This window comes from Leucopleurus acutus (assembly GCF_964270905.1).
Source record: "Leucopleurus acutus genome assembly, chromosome: 18".
Taxonomy (NCBI): Eukaryota; Metazoa; Chordata; class Mammalia; order Artiodactyla; family Delphinidae; genus Leucopleurus; species Leucopleurus acutus.
The window spans coordinates 66,828,772-66,845,775 of NC_139160.1; the positions used below are offsets into that span (position 1 = coordinate 66,828,772).

General features: G+C 45.6%; 1 protein-coding gene across 5 annotated transcripts in view; it reads left to right on the forward strand.

Annotated features, from left to right (window-relative positions):
• Positions 1–17,004, forward strand: part of FARP1 (FERM, ARH/RhoGEF and pleckstrin domain protein 1) — a 285,374-nt gene that overhangs the window by 198,989 nt on the left and 69,381 nt on the right. For all 5 annotated transcript variants that reach the window (XM_082859491.1, XM_082859494.1, XM_082859490.1 and 2 more), the window contains exons 4-6: positions 3,382–3,424; positions 6,276–6,354; positions 13,618–13,715. In XM_082859491.1, the coding sequence (XP_082715617.1) occupies positions 3,382–3,424; positions 6,276–6,354; positions 13,618–13,715 (220 nt within the window). The remainder of the gene's footprint in view (positions 1–3,381; positions 3,425–6,275; positions 6,355–13,617; positions 13,716–17,004) is intronic.

Here is a 17,004-nt window from a genome sequence, read left to right on the forward strand (position 1 = left end):
GCGTCCCCTGCACCGGCAGGCGGACTCTCAACCACTGCGCCACCAGGGAAGCCCCAACAGTACCTTTATTTGATTCTTCCCCCTCCTCCACACACCCATTCTCTGGCCTCTTCCTTCACAGCCAAGCTTCTTGGAAAAGCTGTTCATCCTTCCTGTCTCCTCGCCGTCCACTAGACTCTCAGGCCCCTCTCCAGGTCCACTGACCAGCAGATACTCTAGCTCTCATCTTGTTTGATCTTTCAACAGCTCTTGATGTTCTTCCTTCTGGAAACACTGTCTTCCTGTGGCTACCGTGACGTGACTCTCTCCTTAACGTTCCTTCTGTCCTTGTCTGCTCCCGTCGGCCGTTCTAAGGTAGACGCGTCATCAGTGCTGATGCATTTCATCCTCTGGTCTCCACGAGGCCGTCGTGTCCTCATGGAGTCACAGTGCTGGCAGCCTCTAAATGTGAGATCTCCCTCCCAGGCTTCTCTGAGCTTTGGATGAGTGTGTCCCACCATTTTCATACTGTTTCTTCCTCATGAAATCCAAGGGCACCTCCTAAAATGAAAGTGTCTAGAACCCCTCCGTCCTGGCCCTCTTCCAGTACTCCCTGTCTCTGATTGGCAGCGGCATCCATCCAGATGCCTACGGCAGAAATCTCAGTGTCATCATTCTGGTTATTGTCTCCTTCTTGGCCACCACATCTAGCCCATCGGTAAATCCCACTGGATTTTACCTGTTACATTTTTCTTTTCTTTCTTTCTTTTTTTAAAAAAATTTATTTATTTTATTTATTTATTTTTGGCTGCGTTTGGTCTTCGTTGTTGCACGCGGGCTCTCTCTAGTTGTGTCAAGCGGGGGCTACTCTTCACTGCGGTGCGCGGGCTTCTCACTGCGGTGGCTTCTCTTGTTGCAGAGCACGGGCTCTAGGCGTGCGGGCTCTAGAGCAGAGGCTCAGTAGTTGTGGCACGCGGGCTTTGTTGCTCCGCAGCGTGTGGGATCTTCCCGGACCAGGGCTCGAACCCGTGTCCCCTGCATTGGCAGGCGGATTCTTAACCGCTGTGCCACCAGGGAAGTCCATGTTACATTTTTCTTGATTCCACCTAATTTTCCCCAACTCTGCTTCTGCCCTCCTGGTCCAAAACACCATCCTCTCTTGCCTGGACGACTGCAGCAGGTAACCTGCGTCTGTTCTGACCCCCTCTTTCTGTTCTCACACTGCCAGCGTAATCCTTTCAAAGTGCAAATCTGATCGTATCAGCCCCATATTTAAAATTCTTCCCAGTGTTCTCAGGATAACGATGAAGTGTCTTAACGTGGCCTCTGTAGGGTCTGGCCCCTTCCTGACCCACCAACCTTGTTCTGCTGTCATGTTGGTCTCCCCTAATGTTAAGTCACCTGGACAGGTGTTTTTACTGCATGTCTTCCTAGCTTCTTCTCACCTCTCTTGAGATTTCAGCACAATGTCACCTTCAGGGAAGGCTTCCTCCTGCCTCTCCCGCACCTGTGACTGGATCAAACCTCTCTATCCTGACATTCAGAGTCTTCTGGGTCTCCCCCTTGTTTCCTTTGTCTCAGGTACTTCTTTACTTGTCTTGGGAAGGTTTTGTTTCCTGTCTTTCTCACTAGACCATATGCTCCATGAAGCAGGCACCATGATTGGTCTCCCATCCTTGTATTCCCAGAACCCAGCAGAGCGACACAGTGATGTGTTGTTGAATGAATAAATGGGTTTGAAGAACAGGGTTTGAGTGCCAGCCCTGGGCAGGGCAGCTGTGGTCTGAATCCCACTTTTCTCATCTGTCAAATGGAGACATTTTTGCCATCGTTTAGGATTCTTGGGAGGAAAATAGATCATCTCACAAACGCTGATTGTTGTTTTGAATGATTATTCTCTCATTTTAAGGTTGAGTCTTATGAATGCGACAGTGGAGATGATCCTAAGTCAACTAATGCCTTTATTGTTTTTCGCATATAACACAGTGGCAGGGGACGGGGAATATAGAAATGAGAATCTCATTAGAAAATCATATTTATTTGAAACGGTGGTGGGGAAGATGAACCTGAATAAATAGACACTTAAATTTTTTTACTTTTACTTTTTTCCTCATGAGAATTCTGAGTGATCATTGAAGGTAATTTGGATGATATAGAAAGGCAGAAGAAAAGAAGAAATCACCCATCTTCCCACCTCCCAAACACATTTTCCCACACTCTCAAAATAGTTCATCAGAAGTCAAGTTACGGGATGAAAGGGTTTAGATAATTATTCCCTAACTGGTCTCCAGAAACGTTGTGCCAATTCATACATGCACCAGTAGCGTAGGGCAGTGTCCACTTCCTGGCACCCTTGCCACGTCTGGGTTTATGAAATACAGACATGCACTGCATACAGGCATATCTAGATGTGTATTTAATGGGTAGAAATGGTATTTGATTAAATTTGCATTTGTAGTGCAAGTTACTCCTGAACTTGGACATTCTCTTGTTAGCCATTGGCATTTTTTTCTTCACCAATTACCTGTTATTCTTTGCATAATTTTCTTTAGGAGTGTTTCTCTTTTTCATATTTACTTACAAAACCCTCTTTACATTAAGCCCATTAACTTTTTAAAAATCATATATGCAAATGTGAGCTTCCGTAGAACCCTTTCACATGATCACAAGTTCAAGGGTTAACTTATACTTTATTAATGACAACTGGTTTCTCTCCTCTTTTAAAATTTTGCCGCTTGAATTGCATGCTAAGGAGAATGTGTGTGAAAAGAGTCTGGACTTTGAAGTGGGACAAACCTGATTTCAGTCCTAGCTCTGCCACATTCTAGCTGAGGGCCTGGGACAAATTATTGAGCCTCTCCACGTCTCAGATTTCTCTCCTGACGAACAGGAATCCTCTCGTCTTGCTTCGAGAGGTAAATAGCTTATGGATGGAGCCGTGTGCAAAAGTATGTTCTATACATATTCACTCCCTTTCCGTACCCCTCAAAGATGTGCTGTTCTGTACGTACATCTGTGTACATGGATTTTGTTTCACTAAGGAGCACGCGTATTTTACTACATTTATAGCCAGATGTGCAATCATGCGTTAATATTTGCTGAATAGCTAACTGTGATCAAAGTACCAGCGAGAATAGAAAAATTCTTAGTGAACCGTGCACTATTTGCATCTAGGAGAGATTTTTAATTTTCAAGCTCAGGGATAATATTAGCAAGTTCGGATCCGTTCTATAAACATGGGAGACAATGTAAGTTATGGCATTCTGGAGGGAAAAAAAAGGCACAGACCGCTTCAAATCCTCAAAAATATTTTGATTTTAAACAGCTCCTAGTGGAGTCTCAAAATACTTGCACTCTCTCATTGAGAATTGGTGTCTCAGTCTGTTCTCTTTTCCTTTGTAGGTTTGGCTGGATCTCTTAAAACCTATTGTCAAGCAGATTAGAAGTAAGTATAACCCCCCCACCCCCCACCCCACCCCCACCCCACCCCCCCACCCCCTGCCTGTTTAACAGTGATGTCAAATATAAAGCCAGACGTCTTCCTCGTCTAGGCGTCGTCTGCCCTGTGGTGTCAAGCACTGGGGCCATACTTTCTTTTTTTACCCCGTGATTGCGTTTCAGCATCCACTAATCCACGTACTATTAAATGTATCTTCTGCAATTTTAATATAAAACAATTCGGTAATCAAAACTTGGAAAACAAATGTCATTTTAATTAAGACTAAAGCCGGCTCTTGAGGCCCAGAGCAGTTGAGCTCGTCCAGTCCGTGCTCATGTTTCTTACTGTCCCTTTGGAGGAGGGGAGGTGGAACCATTTATTCATAAAATTGCTATGAGGTTTTCTGTGCTGCCTTTTCAAAGCCTGTGAGATCAGAATGCAAGTGGTGTTTGGAAAAATAAGGTGCGCAAAAGTGTGTGTGAGCGTGTGTGTGTGTGTGTGTGTGTGTGTGTGTGTGTGTGTGTGTGTGATTGGCAAGCAGGACAGAAGGGAGTCTGCCTTGCATTTAGACCATGTTGTCGAAGGAAAGAGAAAGGAGGGTCTAGGAGAGAAGTAAGGAAAGGGAACACTTGCTTTTCCCTCCCTTCTCATTGTGCGTCAGCACCAGACCATCCTCCCCTCTCTCCGCTGTGAGGTCAAGTTAAGAGACAAGCTCTCTTCTCCAGGTCATCCCAAGTTGTCCCTCACTGCAGCCAGAGACCAGGCAAGAGACTGAGGATGGTAACAAAACTGCATTCCTTTAGTTGAACAATCACACAATACCTCTCGGGGTCGGTTTTATGTCTGATTAAGAAACCCCACCAGTGCAATGGTTAAGAATCCGCCTGCCAGTGTAAGGGACACGGGTTCGAGCCCTGGTCCGGGAAGATCCCACATGCCGCGGAGCAGCTAGGCCCGTGCGCCGCAACTACCGAACCTGTGCTCTAGAGCCTGCGAGCCACAACTACTGAGCCTGAGTGCCACAACTACCGAAGCCCGTGCAACTAGAGCCGTGCTCCGCAACACGAGAAGCCACCGCAGTGAGAAGCCCGCGCACCACCACGAAGACCCAACACAGCCAAGAATAAATAAACAAACTAAGTTTATTTAAAGAAAAGAAACCCCACCAGGCTACTTACAGCAATTTATGTGGCTGTAATAAACAGGCACTGTGTTGAGTGGCCCTTATGCAGTTGAAATTGATATTGATCTTCTATCATTTAAATTAAGCAATCGTTAATGCAGAAAACGAAACAGCCGTTGTTCAGCGTTTATTGGGTGGCTGGCCTAGGACTAAGTGTGGAGGACACATTGCTGTGAGAAGCCGCCAGGCCTGAAGGCTGGAGGAAGCACAGCATCTAAAATGATGACATTTGTTCCCTCAGTAACCCGCGATGGGAGCTGCTGATGGTGGAAAAGTGTCAGACCCAGGACAGCGGCTGTGCTTTGGTTTAGCACCGGAGCAGAGGCTCTCCTTTTCATCTCTGTGGGCTATGACTCGCCCCGTGTGACAAAGCTGTCATTTTGCATTAGTGCTAGCATCTTCCTAGCTTCGGGTTTTCTAAGGATCCAAGTAGCCTCATTTAATTCCCCATCTGTGAAAATTGCTGGCAAGAATGAGCTAGACCTTCCCATCTTCCCCATTTTGTTCTTGCTATTTTGTGATCCAGAATTGACACGCGAGGATTTCTGTTAATTTTTAGAATGGTCAGCGGGAAGAGGCCTGGCTTCTCTTGGTTTCAGTATTCCTGTGCCTTGTTTTTTTTTTTCCTCCTAATTTTGTACGTATTGCCAACATCTTCATCTTATGATACATCATTTGGGTTTTTTTTTCCCTAAATTTGAGTGTGTTATAAAAATTAAAGTACAACATCTTTTGTGATGGTGAAAGGTAGAGCAAAAAAGCCATTTTTTACTTTTATACAACTGCTGTTAAAATTTGGATTTCATCATAATACCTTGTATTTCATAGAACATAAACTTTTGCTGTTATTCCAAATGGCAGAACCTGTAAGATTGCTTTTGTATCGTGGCTTATACAGCAAAATAAACTCTGACTCAGGTTACAAATTATTATTCTATAATCTATTTGATGTTCTGTTTGAATTCTGGAAAGGTACCTGTCTCATTCCCAGTCTTACCCTGCCCACCCCCTCCCAGATCTGCTTCCTAATTTCGTTGGAACTTATCGATAAGATGGTGTATGAGACACTTAGTAAAGGCTTTGACTGACTGTGATGAACACAGTAGCCGCTGTACCTTGGAGAGTTAGAAATAATAAATCACGTAACTGATTTACCTTTTCGTTGTCTCTTCCTTAAGCTGTCTAAAGCCTGTATTTGGACTGAAGCAGACAGATAAATTTTTGAAGACACATGCGTGCTTTTAAAATCTGGGTACAATTTACGTCTCCAGGGGAAAAGTTTGATGCCTCAATGTAATGCGCCTGTCACAGTATTTTTAAAAACCGGGTATCTGGAACTTCCCTGGGGGTCCAGTAGTTGAGACTCCGTGCTTCCAGCGCAGTGGGCGTGGGTTCCATCCCAGGTCGGGGAACTAAGATCCTACATGCCGTGCGGTGTGGCCAAAAAAATATAATTTAAAAAAAACCCAAACAGGTGTCTGTCTCCCCACAATACGAAAATGCGAATTAGTAACCAACGTAACTAGCTATTAAGTGACTTGGATGTTGGCAGAAGTGCTCTGGGCAGCTCGGAGTAAGACTTATTATTTGGTTTCTAATATACCCTCTTACATCTTTAATGGCATTTGAAAGACAAATCAATAAATGCTTTACTGCTTTTTCCCCCCTTTCTAGGGCCAAAGCATGTCGTTGTTAAGTTTGTGGTGAAATTCTTTCCACCTGACCACACACAACTCCAAGAAGAACTCACAAGGTTAGTGGTTTGGAAACTGGGTATTTTTTGCTGTGGAGCAGAGAGAGTGAATGTTCTAAGTCACCTGATGAGACATTTTCCCAGTGTTTCCTTGACCAGCATCTGCTCTGTGCTTGACAGTTTAACCTTCCTCCCTCCCAGCTGTGTTTACAGACATGGGAAGAAAGAAAGTACCACAGTTTCCCTGAAAGCTGGTTTCTCGAAGGCTGTGCTATGAAGTATCTGGGCTTATAATCTGTTACTGTCGTATTTCCCCCTCTTATACCTGTCACATCACAAGACAGTTTTGGGAAATGAATCTCTTCTGTGAAACCAAGATGTGAACTCAGTTTCTCTCTGTTGCTGCAGTGGGTGAATCGACATAAACTGTACGTCAGTTTCTTTGAAGGTGTGGCCAAGTGGGAGGAGTGTGGCCAAGCCCTGCCCCTGGTAACTGTGTGACCAGCCGGTTACCAAATGCCCCTGCACCTCTGTTAATTCCCGTGTCAACGCGACCGTAGTGCTTGCTTGGCCAGCGTGGTTTTGAGGATGAGTACTCGTATGCATAGAGTGCCCAGAACCCAGCAGGGATGCGATGAGTGACAGCCTCCATCATCCTCATCACCATCACCCGCATCTTCATCCCTGCTACTACTCATTTTATAATTGACAGCAAGACACGTGGTATTCCAAAAGAGAGCAGAGCCTGGTGGGAACATGCGAAGATAAAACGCCTCCCTTTCAGGACTACACTGCACTAGTCTGACCAGCCAGATTCCTGCTGCACATGCCTTTCCAGCTTCAGCTGTTCAAGATGAGGGCTGTCACATCTTTCTTGTCCCTCTGGGTTGAGAGCCCAGTATTTTGGGTGGTTGAGTTTGTTAAATGGTTCGTCATTTATCAAAGAGATGAAAACATTCGGTCAACAGTATTGAGGGAGTATACGTGGTGTGCAAGCCTTGTTCCAGGAACGGGGAGCATAGTGGTGAAGAGACCGGCCTGACTTTCAGGGGAACAGACACAATGATTAAATAAACAAGAAAAATATCAGATAATGGTAACGGGAGTAGATGATGTGATAGAAGGTGACGGGTGATGGCTTTACAGTGCTTGGTCCGGGATGCTTGGGCTGAGAAAGCGACAAGAATCTGTCAGTCATTTTCAGAGGAAGAGCTCTCCAGGGAGAAGGCACGGTTAGGCAGTGCCCAAGGCAGAAACAAGCTCCAGGCGTTCAGTTACGTAAAAGAGGGCTCTCATGGCAGGAACATTGAGGGTGAAGTGCACTGAGGCGGGGCAGAGGCCCGATACACGTAGTGTTGAGACACTGGTTGCCAGAGATACCGAGGGGAGGATGACAGGAAGAGATGGCAGTCACCCAGGCCAAGATGATGGCGGCAACGGAGGCGGTAGGAGTGGAAATGGAGAAAACACGTGCATTTGGAGCACGTGCTGGAGGCGGGGTCGATTTGAATTTGTGACAGGCTGTGGGTGGAGGCTGAGGGGAGGAGAAGGGATGCTTAAGATTTTGACTTAAGCAGCAACTAGATGGATGGGTGACGACTAGAATGCGAAAGGGTGGAGGGAAGTAGAGGACTGAGGGAGGGTGGAGAGTCAAGGGTTTGGTTCTGCCAGCTCGTGTTTGAGGTCCCTGCTGGACATCCCGGGGCTGCATCAGGAGGGGCACCAGGGACACGAACGTGCGATTCCAGAAAGAGAGGAAGGCAGAGACTCTTCCCGTGGCTTCGCGTGTTCTCAAAGAGTCACCGTTGGTAGTTTACCTCCACTTTCACCCCTCAAATGAGTGAAGCAGCCAAGTGGCCAGGAGCTGCAGAGGCCGTCAGCCTTCTGGGAACCACATGCCTCGGCTAGGGCGCTTCCCGTGGAGAAGGGGCAGCTGGGGCTGCCGCCTGAGTTCCAAGCTGCCGACACCAGTAGCATCTTCGTGCCGTGTCCTTATCGGGGCTGCCGTGTCTCAGCTTCCGGGGCTGGTTTTCCTGTTGTCGAAAGTATGTTGCTCGAAGCTCAGAATATTGAAATGAATCTGAAGGCCAGTCCAGCCGTTGGTCAGTAGCGTGCCTTTTCCTCCCGCGTTTCGCTGGGCCGTCATCCTGCGTAGGAAGTCGGCGGCGTGAAGTACCACTGCCCCCCAACCCCAGTCCTTTCTCCCCATTCTACTTTGCAGTGAGTTTTGCACCTTTTCAGTTTTTGTGAATCATCATCTCTAGAGATGTGTGATTTTCTACCGTTCTGGTCCTCGTTATAAAATTCCAGACAGCTTGTGAGCGTCACGCCGTGTGTGTGTGCCTGGTATTTTGCCAGCTGTTCCGACCGATCTGATAAATTCCTCAAGTGACACAAGCTCAGCTGGACGTAGCAGGTTCGGGGGTTTGTTGTCGCTGTTTTCTGGCTCCCAGTGTTAACTGACATTTTGGAAATCTTTTCCGAGGAGAGAATTCCTTTGGCTCTGGGGTGATAAAATTGATAGGAAGTTTAGAAGGTCCCCGTTGCTTTCCGCTTTGTCACAAGGTATGCCGGGAAGGCGACTTCCCAGATCCAAAGTGGTGTTCTCCCACACTCTCAAATTCCTATTCAAGCAGAAATTTAAGGATGGGACCATTGAGATGCCAGGCAGTTTTCTATGGCAGATGGTGAAGGAGGGAGGCTTTGGGAGAAGCCCTATATGGACACTACTTCATAGGCGAAGGAGGTGCAGACGAGAGTGAGACAGACAGAAACGGGCCCGCGGTTCAGCGACTTTAAGTGACTGGAGCTGCAGCTGATTCTTCGGGCCTCCAGGAATAGCTTTCGGCTTCCCATTTATATAGATCGAAGATTAAATTGCACTTTGCTGTTAAACAAGAAGCTGAATTCCTTTCTATTTATTGAACTACCCTCTCACTGGAGCTCTTGTCCTACTGACACCAGGGCTCAGGCATCTAGAAGGAGACAAGTACTGACTCCCAGATGCAAGTTTAAAACCGCTTGGGGGAGGGGTCTTTGGAAAAGTTCGCAGGCTTTCTTCTGGCAGAGCTCAGAATCACTTGGCTGTGCTGGTGAGGTCAGACGTACTCCGCTACTCTCTGAGCATCGCATGTGACGTGGGATCCAGTTTCTACTTGGCTGTGTTCTTAAAGGTGCAGGGGACCTGTCAGAATTTGCTGCTCTGCGGGGCCTGCTGCAGTGTTGCCCTTTGGCTGCCAGAGACGTCGTACTGTACACTGAATAAGGAAAGAAAGATGAAGAGCTCCCGGGTGAAATAAATTGAAACAGGCGTGTTTAAACCATGGCATCAAGATGGGTGTGATTTCCTCCTCTGTGGTCCCTGGAAGTGACAGCCCTCTGATTAGCCCTGCCGCTGTCATCGCCTCCCTCCTCACATCCCATCCTTCCTCCAAGGAGAGCTGATTCCGTTTTGAGCCCTTCATGTGAATTTGATTGGAGCTGCTTCAGTTTAGAATGCAAAAGTTGCTGCGGAATTTCTAAAGTTAGCCCTGCAGCCAGCGTGCGGGACTTACAGCTGTCTTTACGAGAAGATGAGACGGTACCCAGGAAGGTCTTTCTCAGATTACAAGGGCCTTAGCACAAGTCAGCGTAATCAGGGAGTGACAAAGTCCTCCTGCAGTTGGCAACGGGGCACTCGTCCTCTGTCTAAATAGGTGAGCTCTCGGAACCCAGCGCCGTGTCGCCACCCACAGGAGACCCTCCCCAGAGACCCCGAAGCCTGTCGGACCCTGACCCTGAGTCTGTCCCTGGACACAGCATCCTGTGTTTGTACTGGTAGCTGTTACCATATTCGGAACATCATGCTTTTAAAACATACATTCTTCCTACTTAGGTAAAAACTAACCACACAGATAAGAATTAAAGCCTGTCGTTCTAAGTGTCGGCTTCAAGAAACAATAACCACTGCCTAATCCAGAGATACGGTTTGTGCCACATCTTCCCATATAAACCTATGTGCTGATGTTGTGATTACTTTATATGCTCTGCCATTCTCTACTTTGACTTTCCAAGGAGAGAGAGACAGAGAGAGAAAAGAAAGTGAATGAATGAATGAATAAACATTACATTGGGGGGGTGGATAAAGGTCAACTGTTGTCAACTAGTGGATCTGTGGGTGTTTTTTTGTTTTGTTTTTTTTCTGGTTACAGAATGCCTCTGTAGTTCTTTAGTTCTTAATCATGGAATTTCCTAAACGACTTAAAGGGGATTCATTTTTCTTTTATTTAAAAAAAAAATTGCTCACATATACTGAATGTTTTCATTCTGGTCACTATGCTTTCCATGTATTATCTCATTTAATTCTTAAGGCCACCTCTATGGTTAGTCGTGTTAAAAGCCCTTTCTTTGGGCTTCCCTGGTGGCGCAGTGGTTGAGAATCTGCCTGCTAATGCAGGGGACACGGGTTCGAGCTCTGGTCTGGGAGGATCCCACGTGCCGCAGAGAAACTAGGCCCGTGAGCCACAACTACTGAGCCTGCGCGTCTGGAGCCTGTGCTCTGCAACAAGAGAGGCCGCGATAGTGAGAGGCCCGCGCACCGCGATGAAGAGTGGCCCCCGCTTGCCACAACTAGAGAAAGCCCACGCACAGAAACGAAGACCCAACACAGCAAAAATTAATTAATTAATTAATAAACTCCTACCCCCAACATCTTCTTAAAAAAAAAAAGCCCTTTTTTTAAAAAACAAAAAGAACCCTTTGTTATTACAGAAGTAGCGAATGTACAGTGTAGAAAGTTAGAGTGTACAGGTGAAGAAGACTAAGAAGATAAAACGACTGTGCTCTTGCTGCCCAGAGCTGAGCACTGTTAACACATCAGTGAGAGAGCCTTTCTGATTTTTCCTGTGCATATACATGTACTGTTCATCTCATCTGGTACCCTGGCCGTACTCAAATGTCCCCCTTTGTTCCCCAGATGTCATTTATATCTGCTCATCTAACGTGAAATTCACTGTAGGACCACGTTCCATCTGGTTGTTATGCCCTTTGGACCTCTTAATCTAGCAGAGTCCCTTTTTTTTTTTCTCTTCGTGATACCATCTTGTTGAAGAAACTGAACCGGTCATACTATAAAATAGCCTACCCGGGGCTTCCCTGGTGGCACAGTGGTTGAGAGTCCGCCTGCCGACGCGGGGGACACGGGTTCATGCCCCGGTCCGGGAAGATCCCACGTGCCGCGGGGCGGCTGGGCCCGTGAGCCATGGCCGCTGAGCCTGCGTGTCCGGAGCCTGTGCTCCGCAGTGGGAGAGGCCACAACAGTGAGAGGCCCGCGTACCGCAAAAAAAAAAAAAAAAAAAAAAGCTACCTGCTAAATTTGTCTGGTTGCCTCCTGTTTAGCTTATTCCTGTCTTCTGTATTTCCTGCCAACTAGACCTTAGTTCTAAGGGATACAAGTTAAACATTCTTGGCTAGAATCCCATCCTAAGTGATGTCATGTGTTCCCTGTTTCATTAGCGATGCTGAGATTGATCACTGCGTTAAGGGTGGTGACATTCTGACCTTTCCATTGTGAAGGAAAGTCATATGACTTTGTATGCAAATGTCCAAACTCCTAAGTGGTTTTTATACTGATTAACAATCCTTGCCAAGTCAGTCATTTCTTTAGAGGTGTGGGAAGAGGGTTTTATAATTATGTTATTTTTGCTGTGTTATTTGTCGGTGTTCTTCTGTAAAGTAGAACTTTGCCCCGTCTACTTAGATTGTCTGTATATCCTGAAATACCCTTCCTACTGGAGAGGCAGATTACATGCCCAAGTTTTTGCCTTGGGTTACCAGTTTCCTAAAAAAGAATTTCTTGAATAGACTCCTCAAATGGTGATACATTCTACTTTTTCTGCTTTCTATTTTTATGACTATTATGATGGACTCATAAAGTTTTATTATTTCCATGTGTTTCAGTTCACTTTAATCATTCTTTATTGCTACTCAAGTTGTCACAACTTTGGCCAGTGGCCGCCCCTTCAAGGTTTTTTTTTCCCCCTTTTAATATAACCCATTTATATTTGCAAGCTGCCTTGCTCTCTGGCATAACTAGATCTTCCAGGCTTGCTTTGTACCTTCCTCTGCCCCACACCTGGAACCTACCATTTCTGCAAGGTCCTACCTCTGTATCCTTCTCATGGGTAGTTGTGTGAGAGCCAGAATCTGGTTGCTAAGGGTTGCTGCCGAAGTCACGCTCCTTCTAGACAGTGGGCAAATCTAGCAAATATCTTTCTAAAAATCTGGGCTTCCCTGGTGGCGCAGTGGTTGAGAGTCCGCCTGCCGATGCAGGCGACACGGGTTCGTGCCCCGGTCTGGGAGGATCCCACGTGCCGCGGAGCGGCTGGGCCCGTGAGCCATGGCCGCTGAGCCCGCGCGTCCGGAGCCTGTGCTCCGCAACGGGAGAGGCCACAACAGTGAGAGGCCCGCATACCGAAAGAAAAAAAAATCTATGCGTTCATATTGATATTCTCAAATCGATTTTAACATCACACTGTTTTTACTTAATTTCTTTGATTTATACTTTTTTCTTCCACCAAACATGTTACTTGCTTTATTTTACTTCATAAAGAAAAGAATTTTTAAATAAATTGATTTTTAAAGATCTGGCAACTGAGGCTTATGGAAGAAGCTGAGTGACTTATTACACCACAAAAAAAGACACTCTTGTGGGGCTTCCCTGGTGGCACAGTGGTTGGGAGTCCGCCTGCCGATGCACGGGACGCAGGTTCGTGCCCCGGTCCGGGAAGATCCCACATGCCGCGGAGTGGCTAGGCCCTTGAGCCATGGCCGCTGAGCCTGCGCATCTGGAGCCTGTGCTCCCGAAAAAAAGACACTCTTGTGTTTCCAGTTCCATTGGCAAGGCTCTTCCTAACCGTGATAGCCTACTGTTATTGTCTGAGCCATAAAGCCATTTTTTTAGTATATTTGACTGATCTGTGAAAAAATTTTAAATGTGTGCTATACTCTGCAAAAATAGGGTGGTAAGTTATAGTCTTAATTACTTATGGCTGTATCTCTCCATATAAAATGAAATGCATTACGCATTGTGTGGAAAGATTGCAGCATATGTCTCCCGGTGCTTGAAGGGAGGTGTGAATAGTTACATTGCAGCCAGTAGCACCAGGAATTCATCCTTCCTGTGCAGACTTTCTTGTTCTTTGGCTTATATTTCTTTAGGTCCTCACTGTGTGGGCAAGTTGCCAGTGAGCAAAGTGCGCCTGACTTTGTTGCCAAACCTCCCCGCCCTCTTTGCTTGACACCCATCTCTATGTGTCTGACGCCCGTCTCTCTTCGTATTCGCAGGTACCTGTTTGCTCTGCAGGTGAAGCAGGACCTGGCTCAAGGCAGGCTGACGTGTAGTGATACCAGCGCTGCCCTCTTGGTCTCACACATTGTGCAATGTAAGTTCCGTTGGTTTCCTTCAGAAATCATGTGGGAAATAACACAGTGATCTGCCCGGTGGGGAGAAAACTGACATCCACTGAAAGCAATAATGTCTTTGTCTTACACTGCTATCAGCATGAAACCCAAGGGGTGGAAAACAGTACTCCTAACTTTGTGTATATGGACTCCCCCACCAAACGCTGACCCGGGAATTTTGTGTTCTGGTGTTTGTCTCCTCTTTCTAAGGACTACGCGTTTGTTGAAAACTCAGTTGACTCAAAGGAGAAGCTTGGATACACGGTGGCAAAGTAGACTAAACTCGTTCTGTCCTGTTCTTGCATTTAATAGTCATCATTGAATATGGCCCATTAGCCTTCAGACATAAAACTGTCAAAGATTTCCCTTCTTGTATTCTGCTCGAGAGTTCAGTAAACCAAGACACATGAAACTGGACGGAACCCAAGTGATGCTTGAAGCTACATATTTTAACTTTCTTCCTCTAGACAAAGGATAAGTTAGATTGTGCTCATTCGAAGGCTTCCTGACGACTCACCTGGGCATTTCTTTTGTCTTGGTCAAGGCAGAAGTTACTTGAAATGGAATATACACATTATGTTTCAGGAAGGAAATTATGTATATAGACGAAGGTCAACATCTAAAAGCACTAGTATAAAAAAAATTGTGAAAAAAAAAAAATTGTGCTAGCGTATCATTCTAAAATTTCCATTGTATACAGAGTAGCCCCATATAATCAGCCCCATCCTGTCCAGATAACAAGCTTTCCACAGGTTTGTAGGAAGGGTCACTCCCAGTAGCCAACAAATTACCTTAGTCCAAAATGATGAGGTGTTTCTAGAGACCATGCTTATCTTCTTTTTTGTGCAATGCCGTTGTTGAATATCTGCCAGACTTAGTAGATGGATGTTTTCTTATTAATTTGAAAACATGATGTGAGAAAGAAAAGACAGGCCGAAAAGAAAAAAGTAGGTAAACTTTTTAAACTTTACTGTGTTCCAGCTCTGTGTATATTATCTCATTTAATTCTTATAACAACCCTGTGAGCTCAGTACTGTTATCCCCATTTTAAAATGAGGAAGCTCTGACACAGAAAGTTACATAACTTTTGTCTTTCCCGTGTTTGGTCTTCTCTCTTCTTACAGTGACGGTGGACAGAGGAGGGCTTTGAATCAGGCAGACCTCGTTTCTGTTAGTTGATTGTTCACCCTGGCAAGTTACTAAGCCACCAGCCTCTCTTTCCTTTGGAACAGGGGGATAATAGAATCTGTTTCATAACAGATGAAAATGAAATGATAGCATCAATATTCAGCATATGTTAGGTGTGCAATAAATATACCCTCCTTTCTTTATCCTCACTCACCTAGGGCCCTCCCTTTCCAAACAATGGGAAATTTCGACATAAAGCTTCCTTGCTAGAATAGCAACTTCAGCAAAGGTCTCTGACCCTGGGCCTTTGGTGAGAGAAGAGATTTAGTCGGCTGTTCCTGATGCCATTCAGTCTTGTAGCCCCTTCCTCCTAAGGCCCTTCCTTTTTAAAGAAAGAGTGAATCTTCCTTTTTAAACATGCACACATGGGAAGTGGAGGGTCACGGGAATCCAGAAAACCATGTGCTTGGTCTGACGGACCCCTCACCCCCAGACACCAACAAGGGGCTCAAAATCCCCTGAGAATCTTGAGTTCTCCAAAGGAAATGAAATAGGTGGGTTCAGAAGTATTTCTGCTATTTCTATACTCTGTGATACGCAGTTGCGTGACACACTGTTTCTATAATCTCATACTTAAAAAGCCCCATTTCTGTATTTTTAAGCATCCTGTACCTTCTGTCATGGAAGGAGAAATTTCACAGAGTCCTCTGTGAATAGTGTGTTCATTTAAATTATTGGTAGTTATTGACGTCCTCAGTAAGGTAGGAGAGGTCAGCTCATCTCCCTCCTGCAGAAGCGATATTAATGCTGGTGGAAAATTATCTCTAGTGAGCTACATTTTCATCTCCTCTGTATCTGTACACGCGATCTGATTTTTAAAAAAATTTTCCTCCCTTTCATTTGAATTCGTGGAGTCATCTTTGACATAGTCTAATTGTTTTCGTTGGTTCCTCTGTTGCTGGCCTTAGGTATCCCCTGTATATATTTCAGACTTTTAATACTCTCTAGTTGATTATGAATAGACCAAGTGGGACAAGCTGGTGAAGAGAAGAATCAAACACTATTTGGACCTGACGTAACAGAGGAGGCATGGTGGGGCTAGATTCCTGCAGGTTGTGTGTGCGTCCCTTCTGAGGATTGTACCTGGCAGAACAAGTTTGTGCAAACACATCCTCATGAGACTTCTCACAGGATTTGGGGGGGGGGGCGTGGTGGTCTTCTTATTCTTTTTGCCAAGAGTACACTGCTAAGGAATTTAGTATATACATCAGCTAATACGACACCTTTAATTAAAAATAGTCATATCTTGCACATTACAGTTCTCAGACTCTCCAGACATAAGGCGGTGCCTACTTCCATGTTTCCAAGAAGAGAGCATGTGGGAGAAAGTGGATTTCACAGTCGTGTTGCCCTTGCATTTTGGGAGTTGAAAAGCAAGTGACTCCGAGGAAAAGACAGTTTAGGCATATTGACCCTGATGCCAGAGGAAAAACTGGAATTCTTAGCTCGTTCATATTGAATTATGGAAAAGGCTCTGTTATAAAATCCATATATGTTAAGAAACCCAAACTTAAAACTCGTAAGAAATTTAGGATTTAGGTGAGTCCCCTCTCCCTCCCACCATACGCAGTCCGTCTTCATTATTTGCAGATGTCATGTTTGCAAATTCACCTGCTCTCTGAAATTTATTTGTAAGCCCAGAATCAACACTGTGAGTGCTTTCACGGTTACTCGCAGACATGCGCAAGAGGGTAAAAAATTGGAGTCGCCCCTCCCTCACCTCCCCAGTGGAGGTCGGAGGAGGTGATGCTCCGCCTCCTGGTTTCAGCTGTCATACTGGAAACAAGCGTCCTTTTTGTGATCTCTTTGGAGCCACGCTTTTTGCATTTCTGTGCTTTTCGTTGATTTCCCTGTTTTAAATGGCCCCCAAGCATCGTTGCTGAAGTGCTGTGTAGTGTTCCTAAGTGCAGGAAGGTTTCCATGTGCCTCACGGAGAAAGTAAACACAGGTGTTTACAGGTGTAGATAAGCTTCTTTCAGACGTGCATTACAGTGCCGTTGGCCGTGGGTCCAGCGTTAACGAATCAGCAGGGTACATAAAGTAGGATGTCTTTCAACAGAAAACAAGGTTAGTTGGTGAAAA